At 37.8% G+C, this 20,499-nt stretch overlaps 1 protein-coding gene across 1 annotated transcript in view; it reads right to left on the reverse strand.

Annotated features, from left to right (window-relative positions):
- LOC127650525 (E3 ubiquitin-protein ligase RNF19A-like) overlaps positions 1-14,137 on the reverse strand; it is a 59,334-nt gene extending 45,197 nt beyond the window's left edge. Inside the window, exon 1 of the mRNA XM_052135985.1 lies at positions 13,966-14,137. Coding sequence (XP_051991945.1) covers positions 13,966-13,996 — 31 coding nt within the window. The 5' untranslated portion in view covers positions 13,997-14,137. The remainder of the gene's footprint in view (positions 1-13,965) is intronic.
- Between the last annotated feature and the right edge of the window lie 6,362 nt (positions 14,138-20,499).

The raw sequence follows: 20,499 nt of genomic DNA on the forward strand, positions 1-20,499 counted from the left end.
TGAGGAGATGAAACAAATAGCTTGTATTAATTGTGATTATCGTCGTGCAACACAGTTTGCAGATTACATTTTTCTTAGAGATGCACCGATTGCAATTTGTGACCTGCCAATACCAATTTTTTCCGATTCCGATTTTCTTTCTAAGAACTATTATTGACCGCATATACAAACCAAATCTACCTTTCTTCAATGCTACATTTTATTTTCATAATAAAATAAATTATTAAAGATTTCCCCCAAACTGCAGTAAGTTACAGGATCTTCTCTCACTTAAACAACTCTCAAAATAAAGTGCTCTGTGACTGGAAAGAGGTAGAAATAAAAATTAACTGCAAATGAGTCGCTTTATATAACAGATGTCATTTCCCACTATTTTTATAAATGGACCCTTTTTCCCTTTTTTACTCATTTAACAAAACAATTCCAAAGATTACAAGCCTATGAACAAAACTGAAGTGTCCAATACGCTCAACATTGACATTAAACTTTAGTTAGATGTCCAAATATCAGACGTAAAACTGATTGCTGCTTCGGGATCGGCTTGTAACCATACTCGTCAACACTCCCGGTTTTCCCAGGAGTTTCCTGTATTTTACACCCATCTCACGCCCCCCTCCCTTGTTATGAATAATCACATCAATATATTATTCCAAGGTGGTCCAGTTGCCAGATCTTGTATCAAATGCATCCTACTCATACAATCAACACATCATACAAATTTCTAATAATTTGGGACCTCAACCTGGCAACCAAAACCCAGCTGCTCTGTTGAGATCTGCACAGGCAGTAGACGTGGGAAGTTGAATCAAGCATCACTGGTAGATTGGTGGTGCTCCGGCGGAGAAAAAAATAAATATCACTCACACACACACACACACACACACACACACACACACACACACACACACACCTGGACGGAACAATTTAATATCCCGAAGCCATATCAACAATACCCACGCCTTTTGCAATGTGTGTCGCACTGATTTTAATATCGGACACGGTGGGGAAAATTATGTTACTCAGCACATTAAATCACAGCGGCACAATTTGTATGTATTTAGCCTGCCTCTGCCATCCAGCACCCCCCTTCCCCTCCCGGATTTGTGTACCCAAATGTTGACAGATAACAGACATGACACGAGAATAAACAACTAAAAGTACCAATTACTCTATACAGAGTAAGGGATTTCCTTGATACAGAGGAAATTTTCCTCGTAATTGCTTTGGTCTTTTTGCTGCTCATACCAAGGACTGATAGGAGAGGTTGCTGACTTGTGGCTGGCTCTGAGCTCTGGCTAGCTTTAGCCGCTTTGCCTTTTTTAGCTTCTTTTTTAAAATGGGCATTTTCAGCTGGGTGGTGTTTTAAGTATCTAATTAGCTTTGTTGTTCCGAACGTTATTGTGGTGCTTCCCCCACGGTTTACTTTAGCCTTTATGTATTCTTCACTCACAGTGAAGATCTTCCACGGCAATGACATGTTTACATGCGGCTGTAATTTTAATGCTTGCGCAAAAATAAGTAAATGCAGTGTCGTTGTGAAATAAAGCGGAGCAATACCTGGTGTTCCGCTTGAGCAAAACTTGCATGTCAGAGCATCTAAAAAGGCAGGGCTGTGCCGTTATATTCTGCATTTAATGCATCCTTTATTAAAGTTCAAATAATAAGGAAGCGGGCAGTATAAATAAACTCAGAAACTGGCATTTCTCTATGCGGTCAGAGCTACTATACGAGTTGCGTGAAAAACAGCACAAGAGAGTTTCAAACTTCTTCCGGCTGATACACGGTCTTTCGAGGAGCCGCTCATCACTGGCGCATGCTTGCTGCAGCTAGATTTTGTTTATAATGATTGCTCGCGACATACTGAATACGAGTATCATGGTGCGTATCTTATGGTGAAGAAAATCGGCGGTATGCAGCTCTATAAAAAGAAAGTGTTTGTTTTTTGTGAGTTAAAAATGAATCTAAATCAAGTGAACAAAAAGTTGAGAGGGTGTATGGTGTAGCCCATTGGTTCCCAACCTGGGGTCCGTGCCCCCCTGAGGGGGGGCGCCAGAGTTCACAGGGCGGGGCGCGGGAGCGGATATGCTTTGAGGTGAATAAAGATACATAAAATGTTCCACTAATAATTTTATATAAAAATATTTTTTCAAATAAAAAAAAAAAAAATCATATGCTTACAATGCCAAGATAAGGCAGTCAAAAATTATCTCTTATATAAAATAATTATTAAAATTTTACTGCAGCACACCGTCACTTGCCCAATGTGCTTGTTGTCATAGTAACGGCAAAATGAAAAGGAAAATGGCAGAGAAACGTAAATGCGGTGATTCTTCATCAGAGGCAAAGAAAAAGTTAAGACACTATGACAAAACCTACATACATTTTGGTTTTATTGAAGGCCAAGACAAGTCTCGGCCAGAATGTGTCTTTTGTGATGAAAAACTGGCAAACGACAGCATGAAACCAAGCAAGATGAAAAGACATTATGATTAGCCTTGTAAAAAATAAGGATCTGTGCATGCATGCATATAAGTAGGCTACATACAGCATTCTACCGTGCATATTTAACATTACGTCATAACATTCAGTATTCTATGTTTATACACAAAATCCTGAAAAAAGAGAAACAACTGCGTTTTACTAGTTGTGTAAAAATGAAAATATTAGCCTAAAAGGAAACATTTGAAGTTGAAAGGAACATTTCCTGTGTATTCATGTAATAAAATGTCATTAAAAACTTAAAACTAAATTTAGTTACTATACACAGTGTGTGTGTGTGTTTATGTGCATAGCATTAATATATATATATATATGGGGGGAGGGGTCACGGATTGTTAAATATGTCCATAGGGGGGGCCCCCAAGGAAAAAGGTTGGGAACCACTGGTGTAGCCCATTATATAATGCAAAATATTTTTAAAATATTATAGTTTGTTTTCCAATATAAATATCTAAAACTCCTTATGCACATTTACTTTAGCAGCTATACTGCAGAAGAAAAAATTATCTGAGAATTTTGAATTAATTAATTTTAATATTTAAATATTAAAAATATTGAAAATCCTTAAAACAAGATAAATTTACCTTATAAGATATTTAGACTTGCTTTTAGGGCAAATATCTTGAATGGGAATATATTTTTTTCTTTACTGCACTGCCAGAAGTATGAACAAGTGGAAAAAATACACTATCAAAATACAATAATTATATAATAGATAAATAAAAAATAAAAAATAGCATATCAGTCAATCACTAGCTCACATTAAAGGTGGATAATGGCGGAGCCATGGATACAATTTGATACATTTGGGTATATTTTAGTTATAATCCATTATGCTTGCATAAAAAAATAAACTCTCTTTCTGCTAATGCTGTAAATAATACAGGGAACATTCAAAGTTGGTACATTACAAAAATATTTAAGTAAAATTAACATGTACCCAAACTACACAGTTCAAAACAGACATAATAATCAACACGACCAAAACTGAAGTAAACTTTAAAGTACCCTAAAAGAATAGTCTTTAGATTTTCACAATTGATATTGGAGGCAGTGTGTAAAGACGCTGACTACCACCCCCTGGAGTTCGCGAGTTCAAACCCGGTTGCTAGGGAGGGTAGAGTCACATGGGATAACATCCTCATGTTCACTATAATGTTGTTCGCTCTTGGTGGGGTGCATGGTAAATTGTGTGTGGATGCCACGGTGGATGGCGTGAAGCCTCCACATGCACTATGTCTCCATAGTAACACGCTCAAGCCACGTGATAAGCTGCGTGGATTAACGTCTCAGACGCGGAGGCAACTAAGATTCGTCCTACGCCGCCCGGAGGTGAGGCGAGTCACTACGCCACCACGAGAACTTAGTGCATTGGGAATTGGGCATTCCAAATTGGGGAGAAAAATTAAGTGAAGATTGCAATTAATCTGAAAATCTAGGCAAGCTATATTTTTACACAGCCCTAGTAATCACTATGTTTTCAGCTACTTTTTGTTACCATCCTTGGCGATGATATCACATAAAAAAATAGGCTACTACATTGTATCTTGGTACAAAGCGGGACTAATAAACTTCAGATGGTTAAATTAAGTTTTTACACTTGTGTAGGTGGAGTGGCTAATTCTCACAGTTATTGAATGAAGGATGGAGATCAAGACGTCAACAGTGAGTGAATCTAATCCAGACACTGCCAGTTCAGCTGGCTTCCTCGGGTCATTCAGCACTTAGAATTAGCTCCAACTGATGAGCTAAACAAAGCCTTTCTATATATGGCTACTGTACACATTATCTGCTGGGAAGGGGAAGCTGAAAGCATACACCATGTGTTTGAGAGCAGGCATGCATAAATTATGCAAAACTTCACTTTCAAATGTAATTAAAACAATTTGAGATAAAGACACCATGTCTGGAGTGTCTATACACCATTTACTTAACAAGCAGTCAAGCCCCATTCATAACAGCTCTTCACTTTGTCACATTCCCCTGGTCTCCACATATAGTGCATCACTCAATAGTGAAAGTTTTGGAAACAGACTTATCTGCAGCTTTCAGTAAATAACAGTTGTCGTGCAAATTTAAGTCATAAAGTGACTTCATGGATAAATTCAGCATCATATACAGCAGTCCAAAAAAATAATGTGGCTATGCATTATATAATATATTAAAGGGGTCATGACATGGTTTTTTTTATTGTATTATTATGTTCCCTTAGGTGCAATTATAGTATTAATATATTTTTTTTTAAGAAAAACTTTTAAAATCTAGTGATTTATGACCTTTTCCCACCCTGTTTCTCATCCTCTGATTCAAACAGTCTGTTTTGGGGGCGTTTTCCATTTAAGACTTCAGTGTTAACGCCCACTGTTATGATTGGCTAACGTCAGTGCCTATGTATCAATTATTGACGCTTCCAGCCAGAACAATATGCAAGTAAACTAAGTAAAAACACTGTGATTATTCATAATGAATGAAATTGCGCTTTAAAAAGTAGTTTAAAGTTTAAAATAGATTAGGCCTACTTACAGTTTGCGTTGTCGTTGTTCCCAGAATAGTCGGCACGGACTTATCTTTGAGCAACAGTTTTCTGGCAAAGAAAGCATCATATTGAGATTTGTTCTCAAAACAGTCATCCTTAAAATGTACAGAACAAACGCTTAAGTTAACACTGCCGTGACTGGGACGTCCGCAAAAAATAAACTGCATCCATTTTTCCCTGACGTCTGGATCTTTCGGCAGCTTATTCAGAGGTTTTGTTTGACCACAGCCAGGAACAGCACATCTGTGTGGCATCGTAATTTTCCTGTGCACAAGTAGTCTCTGTCAGAGCTCGCTGTCCATCGACTGAACACTTGTGAGGCGACGGCGATACTGAAATGAGCGTAGCTGTCTTGCGCTTAAAGCGTAGTTATCTTGTGCTGGAGGCGGTCATATGCAAACGCTGTTACGTCACTTCTAACCGACACGTCACTTCTAACCATGAATCCAGAACGAGCTGTATTTTGAGCTTGATTAAATAAATGATTCGTTTAGAATGGGGAGGACGTCTTAAAATATTAAACTTGCAGGACGTTTTAATGATACAAAGACCTCTTATATACCAAAAGATCAAGGCAAATTTGGTTTCTCATGTCATGACCCCTTTAATAAAAAGTGGTGTTTAATAGTGGTCAACCAATATATCACAGGTGATAAATCGGCCAAATGGGAAAATGTGTCGGCCGATACGATAATTTAAAAAAGTCAGAGGGAGATGAAAATCTGTTGCTTGCATGTGAAGCAACGGAGACATGGAAACGACCAGTCACGGTTTATTTAGTGGTCATTTTTTGGAGGAAATGCGACTGCTAACACGGACATGCCATCCATGGTTGCTGGACTACTGTGTGTACTGTTATTTCCTTCCTAATATATTAAACATTTCTTCATGGGCAAATAAATTACAAAAATTGTAAACCATTTAGAATACAATATTATTATTTTGTTGTGAAATTGAGTAAATATAGATCTAAATAATAGTTTATTATTACTATTTTTAGCATGTTTGTTTTTTTACTATATTAAATTGTGTGATATATCTGCATCGTATTAGCCTATCAGGCACCCTGTTCTCTGGATATTGTTTGGCCACTAGTGTTTAATCCTTAATAGGATTTAATTTCCTGGGGGAAGAGGCTGGGGAAAGGAGCAATGAATGATTGGGCCATATCTTTGTGAAAAAAATATTTAAAATACTAAGGGCATGTGACTGTATAAAAAATCTGGCCATATTTATCTAGGCTATAAGAAACATTGGCATTTTAAAGAAATTAAGGCAAATGTTCTTATTTATACAAGCTGTGAAATAAAACATTTAAATAAATATTCTGAAGAAAAACTTGGTGATGTATGTTTTGGAAAACAATAAATTCTTTTTGAGGTATCTCTATTTTATTGCCCTTTTAAGGGTTACACAAATAGCCTTTAGCAGGAACACAATTTTCAAGCAAAAGTTATTGACACTTTTGTGGAACATATCCATAGGTATTGTAGTAATGTGAAGGTGAATTACAACAGTGGTTACTCTGCTAATCTGTGGTTACCTGTGTGAACTTGAGGGAAACTGACTTCATACATCCACTAAAATTACCTTGACACCAGTTGATAAAACAGAACACACACACTGAGGCCCTACCAGATTAAAATGGCTGAATGAAGGAAATGGCTTAGTAAAGACACCGTGCATAAACTTCCTTTAACAAAACACATTTCTCCATAGAGCCACCACAGCTGTAAATGAAACACCTCTACAGCAGTATTAACAGAATAAAATGTAAAGATAACCATAACCTCAATGCAGCTTAGACTTATCTTGACAGAGAAACATATGCTATTTACAGCAATCGTCAGCCAAATAGAAGGAAAAAAACAGAAATGTTTTGAATCTGCACATTAAGGACTTCTTGGCTATTGAATTTAAAGAAGTAATGAAAGTGGTAATAAGAGGTTAAAGAGTAACTAGTCTTAAGACAAGTTGCAGCAATACGGAACTGCTGTAATGTGGGGGCCGATGATGGCTGCATGCACAAATGATGCTGTCGCTTTAATGAGGCCCTGACCTCACACAATTATTTCACTAACCACATTAATAAACAAGAAGCATTGCTTAAATATCCAACCGATCACAGAGGCAGGAAGGCTAATACATTTGTTAATATAGCAATGACTACTATTTTACAATGTTACCGAAAACATCCCTTTTTCTTAGAAAATGTACTGTGTAAGCACATATTGGAGGTTAGTGTTGTCAAAAATACTGGTACCAAGTCGGTACTCAAACAAAAAATTATTTACGATACCAGAATTTCTGAAGGTACCGGGGTACCGAGTCTACCGGGTTCCCAATCAGAGTTGGGAACTTTTGAACGCTCACAACAAGCAAAAGATTGCGCAAGCAAAGCTGCTGCTGAGGAGTCTCAACTGAATCATGTCGAAATGAAAAGTGGAAAAAGTTTGGAAATTATTTGCATTTAAGGCTGATGAAAAGGGAAACATCATAGATCAGCAAAAACCTATTTGTAAACGCTTCTTTCACAATTTTCTGACGAAAGAGGAAAACACATCAAACTTAATAAAGCACATGAAAGACAGACACCCTGATTTATTCAAGCAAATAAAGCAGGTGAGTTTAAAAGCATATTATCATTTGCATTAGGGCTGAAACGTTTAGTCGACATTATCGACATCGTCGAAAATACAAAATTGATGAGAAAAATGTTCGTTGTCGAATAGCCGTTTGATCTCGTTTAACATAACATGAAATCACATTAAACTGTAACAATGACGCGCGAGAGCAGCAATTCACGCCTGATGGAGGAAGAATTACACAGATCAGTCCAGATGCACTCTAAACTTTCACAGTTTATTTTATGTAGATCCCAAAGTATTAGAGAATGATTAAAAAAAAAAAAGTACATTCAGAAGCATGTACAATTTTGGAATAAGCGGAGGCGGAGCTCTTTAAAGGAAACATCCCGGCGTAACATCTTAAATGCAGTAAAATGTCTTTATTAAAGTTCAAATAATACAGCAGCAGGTCATGTTAATAACTATAAACTCAGAAACTGGCATTTCTCTGTGTGGTCGGTGCCTCTTCTATGAGTTGAGTGAATGTCCTGATCTAAGGGGGAGAGATTGAAACTGCACCCGGCTGAGAGAAACTCTGCCTCGGTCGCTCATCCCTCGAGCGCACACGCTTAATGCAGCTCAATTAGAACGTGACTTATTTAATCATAATATAGGTCACTGTGCATTTCTGATCATGAAGATGCTTGTTTATTTAGGTTTTGTTTAAAACATACCTTACCTTACACTTCACAGCAGGTGCACTGAAGGTCAGATTTTATATTATCAAACAAATAATGTGGTTTTTAGAGGTTTATAATGATTGATTATGATAGATAATTTGCTAAACGCGCCGCCATCTTTTTGTTGCAATGAAAGATGGGATTCGGAGTTTGTCTCATCATAGAAGCATACAAAAGGACGAGCATAGAAGGTTCTAAAAACATAGCCCTTCCACTTTCCCAGCCCTGGAAGAGGTTGTGATGGACGGAATGGGAGAAGGCTCGAGTGGACTGATTAATTTATTCTTTGTTTGATGCCAGAAAACATGGCCACAACATAGCATCAAAGTGCTCTGACGGTAACGGCATAATACTTTTATTAAGTGATTGTTTGAAACTTTGTAACATATAAAAATAAAGTTACTTATTTAGTTAGTTATGTAAGACTATTTGTTCATTATGACTACTGCTTCATTATGACAACCGCTTCCCTCTTTTGTTTGTAAACAGCAGCAGGAATGCACATCCCACTGGTTTGTTCATACACGTCTGATCACAGACTAGTGTAATCACACAGGTTTGATCGTACGTGGGAAAGGGTAAAAAAAAATTTATTAAAAAACAGAACGTATGATTTCCATGACTTTTTCAGTTCTATTAGTAGTTATTGATCATGTTATTCCTCTGATGTGAACAGAACATTAAAATACTGACAATGTTTACTGCTATTCAGGCAGTGTTTCAACTCTACTGCAAAGCACAAACATGTAGTCTGATTCACGAATGAATGACTCTTATGAGTCGATTCTTTTGTATGTATAGCTCAAAGCACACAGAATCACTTCAGAAGGTGAAGAAGATCAGCTTGAGTCATGTGGATTACTTTTATGTTGCCTAAATGTGACTTTTGGAATGTCCAAGTGCTGGCACCTGTTTATTTGCTTTATATGGACCCGATAGAGCTTTATCTTCTTCTAAAAATCTTAATTTGTGTTCTGCTGAAGAAAGACAGTCATACACATCTGGGATGGCATGAGGGTAAGTGAATAATGGGAGAATTTTCATTTTTGGTTGAACTATTCCTTTAAGACAAAATTGAATCCTTACAATTCCCATCATTACACATGTATGGGGATGTATAGACCTCACCAAACCTTCCAAGTTCAAGGCATGGCTGACCCAAAACACCCACAAACCTTTATTAGCTTGGTTTAGTGTTCATTTAGTATGCCACCTGATTGCCTGGTACTTCCAGCCCGAGCATAAAGCATTCATTGTTCTCCAACTGTGCAGAGAAAAACAAGCCGGAGACTTTGATTAAGGTCAAGAACAAACCATGGGGAATTCATAAACAACGAAAATACACATGGGTCTCAACCTCACAACAGTTTTCGCCCAAACAACTACATCATACACTCAAATAGGGGTGGGAGATAACCAAAATCTTATATCACAATATGAGCAATTGTTTTTATCATGATAATGATCACAATATAGTTACATTTGTCAGAAAAGCAATAAAAATTGGTTTGTATATTAAATATCCATATTGTAACACCTAATTTTTTAGATAGTCCAGTCAGTTAATTACTTTAAAAACAAAAACTAATTTTTGAACTTGACAAAGTAAAAAAAAAAATGTGGTAATGATCCTGATGTGTCAGAAAAACCAGCAAGAGACTGTCTGAACATTTTGTTAATTTATAGAGAGAAATGCACATTCAGGTTGAGCAAACAGACGATGATCTCGGGATCAATGATGGTCAGTCAGGGTGATCGCCAATAGCTGATAACTTTGACCATGTCATGTCTGGCAAATTTTTCCATTAATCTATTAAATTATTATTATCATTATTTGACTATTATTATTATCATCATCAAATTAATATTACAAATAATTTGCCCGTAGACACAAAGACACACGTTTGAAGAAACACTCTTTATTATATTATTAAGTACAGATGACAGAAAAGCCGTATATGGGCATATATGACGCGCTGATACGGAGGCGTGCAGTCTCCTGGAACACACACATCTAAGGATCTCACTCTTTGTTTCTGCCTTACGATTAGTATTTTTTATGAGTGCTGCAAATGACAGCAGACATCTCAGCTCAAGAGGTGCTTTGAGTTCAGTTCACTTTATTTCCACAGAGCGGTTTATTGTGAACGCAACACTGCAGCCTGTAAAATAATACAAACTATATAAAATAATACAAAAACACATTCACCTCGAACCATGATTTATATTTCAGTGATTATTATCATCATTATAATTATTATTTTTACATTTATAACTGTTTTTATGTCTTCATTTGTGCAAGTAATTTTCCGCCTGCATTTTTTTCCAGTTTCATTTGAACTTTTAGTTAATAAAGTTCAAGGTTTGAAATCAAGGTGTCTTGCTTTTTTAACCCTAACATGTTTACCAAAAACATTTTTTTACCAATGTATCATCAAGGTATCGGTATCGAACATTTTTTAACGATACCCAGCCCTACACTTAGGTTGATGTCATTAAAACTCCACAGATTTCATATTAACAAACTATGGTTATGGTAAGTCGTTGAGGACATCTACTTTGTGGATGACACAAGTAATTTTTCCAAAAATTGTTAACAGACAGATTGTTTCACTTTTAATTGACTATTTTAAATGATGTCAAGCCTTTGGGCAATTGGCTTCTGATAGGAGGTGTATCTGTGATTGTATTTTAAAGCCTACCTTCAAACTCAGTGCCTCTTTGCTCGACATCATGGAAAATCAAAAGAAACCAGCCTTCAGACCTCAGAAAAAAATTGTGGACCTCCTAAATTCTGGTTCATCCTTTAGAGCAATTTCCAAATGTCTGAAAGAACCACGTTCATCTGTACAAACAATAGTATGCAAGTATAAACACTAGGGCTGTAACGATACGCGAACCGCAACCGAAATCGTGATACAAACATCCACGATCCTGTGTCACGGTTCCTGAACACCGAACCACGACACACACCCCTATCCAACCCAAGAAGCCTGCCAACAGTTACAGATGCAGCCCCTTGTATACTAACAAATTGTATATAAACTTCTAGTCCACTGGGAATATGATAAAATAAAAGCTGAATTAAATAATTCCCTCTACTATTATTCTGACATTTCACATTCTTAAAATAAAGTAGTGATACTAACTGACCTAAGACAGGGAATGCTTTCTACAATTAAATGTCAGTGTAACAGATAAAGGATGGGCAAGGAGGAGGAAGGAACCGGCTAAAAAGTAAACAAAGTTGAATGTAAAACTCAAATTAAACAAACACACACAACGCTGCCACGTGTCTCTTTCTCTCTCGAACTGGTGTCTCCGGCTCCCCTTTATCTCGCTCTCCCACTGATCAGCTGATTCAGCTCCAGCTGTGCACCCTCACGGCCTGGCCACGCCCTCATCCTCGTCACAGTCAGGAACTGTGAAAACTAATTTTAAATGTATTTGGCTAATGGGTATGTAAACTTCTGACTTCCAACTGTAGCAAACGCAAGATGAATGTCTTTGAAATAACTTTGGCTGCCCGAAATGTCTCTTGGGCGGGCGGCCAGGCCACACACAAGGATTTTAATTTATTGCGATATACACAATATAGCAAAACATTATCAAATGACACTTAATATCATCAACATAATATATATTGTCATATCGCCCAGCCCTGCACTCAAACAGAACCTATTAACTAGAATGTGCTTCATTTGAGGTCATTAAACTTCAACTGAAACCAGTCCAATAACCAATGAAAGACGGAGGCCATCAAGATATTCAGATTCTAAGGAAAGCATTGTGTGTAAAAAAAAAAGAGACTCCTTTGCATTAAATGGCAAGCATGCATGAGGGTTACAAGTATCAGTCACTTTTGTCTGGTTTCAAGTTGATTCATTGTTTATTTGCATGGCATGGCATTTTTGTTGTGTGGTTTCTACATAAATCCAGCCAGGTTTACAATTAATGAAAAAAAAAAATAATAATTTGTTGAAGTAAAGGATCTATTTTGCAAAACCAATCAATGCATAACAGCCCATTTAAAACACACTTTTTGGAAAATATAGGCTAACAGAGTCACTGATTTAGGCATCTTTACACAGCCGAGTTGCAGCACTACTCTGTGCCTGCTCAAAATTCTGTGTAAAGATGCAAAAGCCAGACTAATTTAAGCCTGCTCTGACCCATCTCAGCCCCTATGTTCAAAGATGCCGATGCAGCCTTAAACTTTGTGGTTGTCATAATAGAGCATATATTTCATTATTTAATTTCATAATTAAAGTATAACTTCATATTTTCATTCATAAAACACTTCCATATTTACAATTATATATTTTAAATAGAAAACAAAATTGAAAAAAGAAGCAGCAGCAATCGTGGATACAGTGAAGCACTTACAATGGAAGTGAATGGGGACAATTTTTTGGAGTGTTTAAAGACAGAAACGTGAAGCTTATAATTTTATAAAAGTGCTTACATTAATTACCATATTCTGTTAAAACTGTCATTTTTACAGTCGTTTTAGGTTTTAGTGAGTAACTTTATGTAACTACTAAGAAAAGTTTAGTTCATAATTGTGTCATACTAAGATCATGTTAACACATATTGTTTATTTTTTGTGGCTATACTTTGAAACAGTGAATATTTTAATATAAAAAATTGCCCCCATTCACTTTAATTGTTAGTGCCTCGCTGCTACCTCGATTTTTTGCCTGTTTATTTCTTTCTTTCTTTTTTACAGAAAATAAGAAACGAATGCTGTGAATTGAGTTCAACTTGTACTGAACCCAGAATATAAATAAAACAGATAAATCCTCCTTTTAAGATCCCAGACACAAGCTGCCTCATTTTCAAACAATTACAACACTATAAATTCTACAATAAACTCTAACGGTAAAATCTAGGTTTACCCCAACACCAAATCACCCTTTAAACTCCGTAAGAAAAACCCTGGATGATACGAGACTGGCCTTTCCTAACATACCTAAAAAGCTAATCTTATTCTGATCGGACTGTGTTCTTGTTCAGGCAAGTTAGGCATGACAGAAAATCATTCAAAGCACAATATGCACCAGCAAGACGTAATACTTCAAGAACAATGTCGGACTAATATAATGTCTCAGACACCCCTAGCACGATGTTTGACAGAAAAGATAAACTATCCGCTGCGTGCTAACGGTTGCAAAATAAGTCACCAATCTACTAACAATGGCTTGAAAAACACCGTATCTGTGTAAATGCAGATCAAAGGTTTAGTGACATTAAAGCTCAGTGATCAAGCACGGTAAATGTTTCGTTTTAACAGACTTCCTGGTTAAAGAGGTGCGAATTTAAACTGAACAAACAGAAAGAACTGGACAATGCGATAGCTCTGGCTACATGCCTACAGTAGGGCCATCTCATACCGAACCACTACAAGGCCGTTAACACCATTTTACTTAAATAAACGTCAGTTAGCGGCCGTACAGCACGGAATATATCGTTGTTTGATGAAGTATGACGCGTTTGGGGTTCGTCTTTGCTAAAGAAAAGTATAAATGTCCACTTTCACATTGGCTCGGACACGGAGCCTGGCTCGAGCTCAGCGCGACCGTTAGCCAAACCGTCAAACTGGCCGTTTATAACGACGACTCACCTTTCAAGTCATCCACGTAAAAGCATTTCATTCCAGGTAACAACAGAGGCGAAAGATTCCGAGTGTGGTGCGGGAAGAAGGCTACTTTGAAGAGTTGTTTTGTCGGGCTGAACTCGGTCGTTCTCTCTGTGTGTCTCTGTCGTTCTCTCTCTCTCTCGCTCTCTGTGTATCTGTCGTTCTCGTTCTCTCTATCTCTCTCTCTCTCTCTCTGTCTGTCGTTCTCTGTCTGTCGTTCTCTTTCTTTTCTCTCTCTCTCTCTCTCTCTGTCTGTCTGTCTGTCTGTCTGTCTTCAGTTCAGCTTTATTGGCATGACAATTGGGAGTATATAGGATTGCCAAAGCAAACTGTTTTAAATAAAATATTCATACATGAATAAATACAATTAGTATTAATGAAAAAATAACATGTATACATTTAAATACTAAGAATGATTAAATAGAATAAAAAGATATATATAGTATATGCAAAATAAGAGAATATATCCAATATGAATTAAATGTATACATGTATACACTCATGTCTATGAGTGTGAAAGGCAGACACATATTTAGCAGCTAGTACGGCTGTGCTGTCCTCCTCTGCAAGTATATAGTGGCTTTTCTCTGTATCACTGAGTACAAAGAATGATGGATTCAGTGTTTCAAGTTTGGGGAAAAACTTTTCTCTCACAGTGTGGTACTTGGGACATATGAGAAGAAAAAGGTTCTCATCCTCTATTTGCTTTAGGTCGCACTGTCTGCATATTCTCTGCTCTCTTGGTGTTCAGGCTTTTTCTTATGTCTCTATTTCTAGATCATGATCACTTAATCTGTATTTTGAGAGGAGTTTTCTCTCTGACTCACTGGCATCCGTCTCGCTCTCCTCTCACATATCAGTTCAAACGCAAATCTCGCGAGACGGATAGCCTAACAGACATTGCCATTAATACGTGATTATTTAAAGGTCAATACATAAAAACTTGTTTTGATATTTATATTTAAACTGTTTATTTATTTATCTTATTTTTTTTTATTTTATTTTTATATACCCCCTTTCTATTATAAAAGTTTTGTAAGCATTCATTTAAAAAATAAAAAAAACATGATTATTTAATGGTGTTATATGTAAGATTGACAACAAGCGTTTGAAATGGGTACTGCAGTCCAAATTCAAAATATTGGAGAGTTGTCTGCCCGGCCCCAGACTCGAAGCTCATGTAGGTTGCCAGAATGTTTATACGCAAATTTGCCAATTCAGCATCCGTTTTAAATGATTTCTGAGCTTTAAGCTGTCTCCATCTTACAAAGGCATCTCCAATATTTATCCTTGTTTTACTACACCTCTGGTCATGGTGGTTTTTAGACGGATGGCGAGGCTTTTTATGTCGGTTGTATCTCTGATCCAGTTCGTTTGCTGGCTTCCATGGCTGCAGCACGCAGTGTTGTTTGTCTGCAAACTTGGTCAAATCTGGCAACCCGGCGATGTGAAATACTATTGGCGAGTGGGCAGTGGGCGGGATCACACAGTCCAAAACATAAACAGAAATTCCGGCCCGGAATGGAAACTACAAAGTAGAATATACTGGCTGTAGCATTGTTATCGGAGAAGCCAGTATTTCAACTTAGCATGTTTCCTAATTCTCTAATGACATATTATGGTCATTTTTATGATTTAGTACCATACAAATATTACATATAGCACCTTTAAATAAAAAACAAGCATTACTGAAATGCAATTTTTTTTTATTTATTTTTTTTACAAAGAACATATGTAATAAATATAATGTGCATAGTAAAATATTAGACTCTTGTAGTATTTGCTGTGCTGCCTTTAATCAATGTTTACTTAAATAAAAAAGTATTATTTAAAATATCACACACAAGTATTTTTGCATTATTGCAGTATTTGCTGTGCTGCCTCTAATATATGCTTATTTTAAAAAAAAGTATATTATACACCATTGTACTATTTGCTGCCTTTAATAGGCCTATTGTACGTGCTTAGATTTCTCTCTATTTCTCTCTCTCTCTCTCTCTCTCTCTCTCTCTCTCTCTCTCTCTCTCTCTCTCTCTCTATATATATATATATATATATATATACTGGAGATGCACCGATTGCAATTTTCTTGGCCGATTTCGATTTCCGATTTTTTGCAAGTGTGACCTGCCGATACCGATTTTTTTTTCAGATTCCGATTTTCTTTCTAACAACTATTATTGACCACATATACAAACATATGTACCTTTCTTCAATGCTACATTTTATTTTCATAATAAAATAAATTATTAAACATTACAATTGCCCCCAAACTGCAGTAAGTTACAGGATCTTCTCTCACTTAAACAACTCTCAAAATAAAGTGCTCTGTGACTAGAAAGAGGTAGAAATAAAAATTAACTGCAAATGAGTCGCTTTATATAACAGATGTCATTTCCCACTATTTTTATAAATGGACCCTTTTCTCTTAATTACTCATCTAACAAAACAATTCCAAAGATCTGAAAAACTGAAGTGTCCAATACGCTCAACTTATGTTAGATGTACAAATATCAGTTGTAAAACTGAGCACTACTACGGGAACGGCTTGTAACCATACCTGTCAACACTCCCGTAATTTGTATGGCCCAAACCACGTTATATGAATAATCAAATCAATATATTATTCCAAGGTGGTCCAGTTGCCAGATCTTGAATGAAACGCATCCTACTCACACAATCGACACATCATACAAAATTACAAATCATAGAGTGTGTCGCACTGATTTTAATATCGGACACGGTGGGGAAAATTATGTTACTCAGCACATTAATTCACAATGGCTCAATTTGTATAGTATTTAGCCTGCCTCTGCCATCCAGCACCCCACTTCCCCTCTCCCGGATTTGTGTACCCAAATGCTGACAGATAACAGGCTGCGTGTGTGACATGACACAAGATTAAACAACTCGGACAACGCAACGTCGGAAAGTACCTCCTACTCTGTATCGAGGAAATGTATCAGATTTCTGAACCCTCTGTCCTCAACTATGAAGAACGGCTGGTCATCCAGGGCCATGAATTCCATAATTTTCCTCGTAATTACTTTGGTCTTTTCGCTGCTCGTTCCAAGGAATGATAGGAGAGGCTGCTGACTTGTGACTGTCTCTGAGTTCTGGCTAGCTTTAACCGCTTTCACTTTTTAGCTTCTTTTTTAAAATAGGCATTTTCAGCTGGGTGATGGTGTTATAAATGTCTAATTAGGTTTGTTGATCCGAAAGTTATTGTGGTGGTTCCCCCACGGTTTACTTTGGCCTTACAATTTTTACACATTTTGAACTTTATGTATTCTTCACAGTGAAGATCTTCCACGCCAATGACATGTTTACATGCAGCTGTGACGTTATTGCCTGCGCTGGAATCATAAAGATGTGAGGCAGACCGGCCGGTTACCGGTCCTGGCCGAGCATGCGGAAAATCTGCTAATTCCGGTCCCTGGCCGGTCGATCGGTGCATCTCTAATATATATAGTATCTCACAAAAGTGAGTACACCCCTCACATTTTTGAAAATATTTGATTATATCTTTTCATGTGACAACACTGAAGAAATGACACTTTGCTACAATGTAAAGTAGTGAGTGTACAGCTTGTATAACAGTGTACATTTGCTGTCCCCTCAAAGTAACTCAACACACAGCCATTAATGTCTAAACCGCTGGCAACATAAGTGAGTACACCCCTAAGTGAAAATGTCCAAATTGGGCCCAATTAGCCATTTTCCCTCCCTGGGTGTCATGTGACTCGTTAGTGTTACAAGGTCTCAGGTGTGAATGGGGAGCAGGTGTGTTAAATTTGGTGTCATTGCTCTCACACTCCCTCATACTGGTCACTGTAAGTTCAACATGGCACCTCATGGCAAAGAACTCTCTGAGGATCTGAAAAAAAATTGTTGCTCTACATAAAGATGGCCTAGGCTATAAGAAGATTGCCAAGACCCTGACACTGAGCTGCAGCACCTTGGCCAAGACCATACAGCAGTTTAACAGGACAGGTTCCACTCAGAACAGGCCTCGCCATGGTCGACCAAAGACGTTGAGTGCACGTGCTCTGCGTCATATCCAGATGTTGTCTTTGGGAAATAGACGTATGAGGTTGAAGGGGTGGGGGGGTCAGCCTGTCAGTGCTCAGACCATACGCCGCACACTGCATCAAATTGGTCTCCCAGAAGGAAGCCTCTTCTAAAGATGATGCACAAGAAAGCCTGCAAACAGTTTGCTGAAGACAAGCAGACTAAGGACATGGATTACTGGAACCATGTTCTGTGGTCTGATGAGACCAAGATAAACTTATTTGGTTCAGATGGTGTCAAGCGTGCCTCCTCTGACTGCATAATGCCCAGTAACGACTTTTCAGCCAGGCGCCTTTCAATGGGCCAAACAGGGCATTAAGTATTTGGGTATTTTATTCCCAGCAAATGTATGTGATTTAGTCAGAATTCATTTTGACCCTTTAATAAAAAGTTTTTCGAGAGATGTGGACAGGTGGGCTTCATTACATTTATCTATGATTGAGAAGGTTAATGTTATTAAAATGAATTGTATTCCAAAATTTCAATTCATGCTACAATCTCTCCCTATAGATGTCCTCCTCTCTTATTTCAAACAATTTTTATTAGGAATAGTAAGCGTACCAGGTTACATTTCAATAAGATGCATAGGCCGATGGACAAAGGTGGGCTAGGCTTACCCAGATTTTGTTTTATTATTATGCATTCAGATGTAGACATTTGGCTCATTGGTCGCTTCCACCTTAGAGAGCACCTCCCTGTTTTTTATTGAACAAGAAGTCCTTGCCCCTATTTCGCCATTGCAAATCCTTTCTATCAAACTAACTGGAGAAGTTATTTCGCATTTGCACGTGTTTAATTTGGACATTTATTTAAATGTTGCCTCAAGCATATGGCTGAACACTCAGTGACCTATATGAGAGTGGATCTTTGAGATCTTTTGATGATTTGGTTCAACATTTTTAGATTCCTAGATCCAAGTTCTTTAGGTTTTTACAGCTGCGCCACCTGCTCCGTACTATTTTTGGGAGAAGTGTACACCCCCCTAAAGTGGCAGATACTCTGGGAGTGCTGATTACTGCTTATGGGAAAGGTCACGAAGCATCTGTGTATTACTCCCTGTTAATTCAGAGTCTGTGGGATGGAGCTTTGTCTTCTCAAGAGATTATGGGAGAAAGATTTAAATTTAGTATTGGAGGAGGGAGTGTGGGCTAGGATCCTAAAAAGCATCAGGTCTGCATCTAGAGATGCAAGGGTCCGTCTGATGCAATTTAAGATTATGCATCGATTCTACTGGACCCCCTCTAGATTGTATAGGCCTGGCCTTAAAGACTGGCGATGCCAGTCAGAAGACGGGGGCACAACCCATGTTTTTTGGGGTTGTGTTAAGATTCAGGAATTTGGGTTGAGGGTCCAGCACTTTGTGTGTGACATACTGGACCCCAGACTGTGTATTTTGGGTGATGGAGGGGTCCTGAATGTGGGAGATAAAAACACAAAAAGTTGGGTCCTAACCAGCGTGATGATTGGCAGACAGCTGCACCCTCATTTCGTGAGTGGGGGATGGTTATAAAGGGTTTAAAATTATTTCTGAATGCATAATCTTGTGGTTAAATTTATTTTTGTCTGTGTTGGAATCATTAAAAAATGTTAATAACAAAAAAGTTTCTGCTATATGTTATGTAGTGCAGTAACATTAGTGCGCATGACAGAAACATTTTTCCAGATTGCCAGTCTCAAAAAAAAACATGGAATACACCAGAAGGCAATCAACTAGCCTCCGGCTATGTGTTAATCACATAAAAGAATGATGTGCCATGCATTAAGACATCTAGGTGATGTTTCTCAACATTCATGCTTAGATACTCACACATCTACACTGCACACTTGTACACAAAAATCTCCGCCAAACAATGCAGGGAAGATATTTGGTTGTTTCGTTGATTTAAAAAAAGCATTTGATTCGGTTTGGCATAATGGGCTATTCCTAAAACTGATTCAACGATGGTGGTTCATTCCAAACTTCCTCAGCTGTCTCAGGAAGAAGAGGTAAGCCTTCTTCACAATGGCCGCTGTGTGGACTCAGTGATGTGGACACAGAAGAACTTGAAGCTGCTGACTCTCTCCAGTGGTGCTCTATTGATGGTGATGGGGCTGTGTTCTCCGTCTTTCCTCCTGAAGTCCACCACAAGCTCATTGGTCTTACTGATGTTGAGTGAGAGGTTGTGCTCCTGAGATAATTCCTGACTACACCAGTGAGGTGATGTCTCAATGAAACGCCTTTCAGGATGTAATGCAGAGATCGATGATCCGGCAAAGGCAGGGCGATTCGTGGAACACTCCGACAAGAACGGAGAGGAGTAGACCTACACATGGCCTCTGTACATTTACCTTATTGCTGTGCATGTTAACATTTTGGGGCTAGGAGAGCTTACCGCTTTTATTGCTTTTAGACTGTATATTGCACTGGGACTTAATAACAATTAATGTTTTACATACACTTGCCGCTGC

The sequence above is a fragment of the Xyrauchen texanus genome, chromosome 10 (assembly GCF_025860055.1).
Source record: "Xyrauchen texanus isolate HMW12.3.18 chromosome 10, RBS_HiC_50CHRs, whole genome shotgun sequence".
Lineage (NCBI taxonomy): Eukaryota > Metazoa > Chordata > Actinopteri > Cypriniformes > Catostomidae > Xyrauchen > Xyrauchen texanus.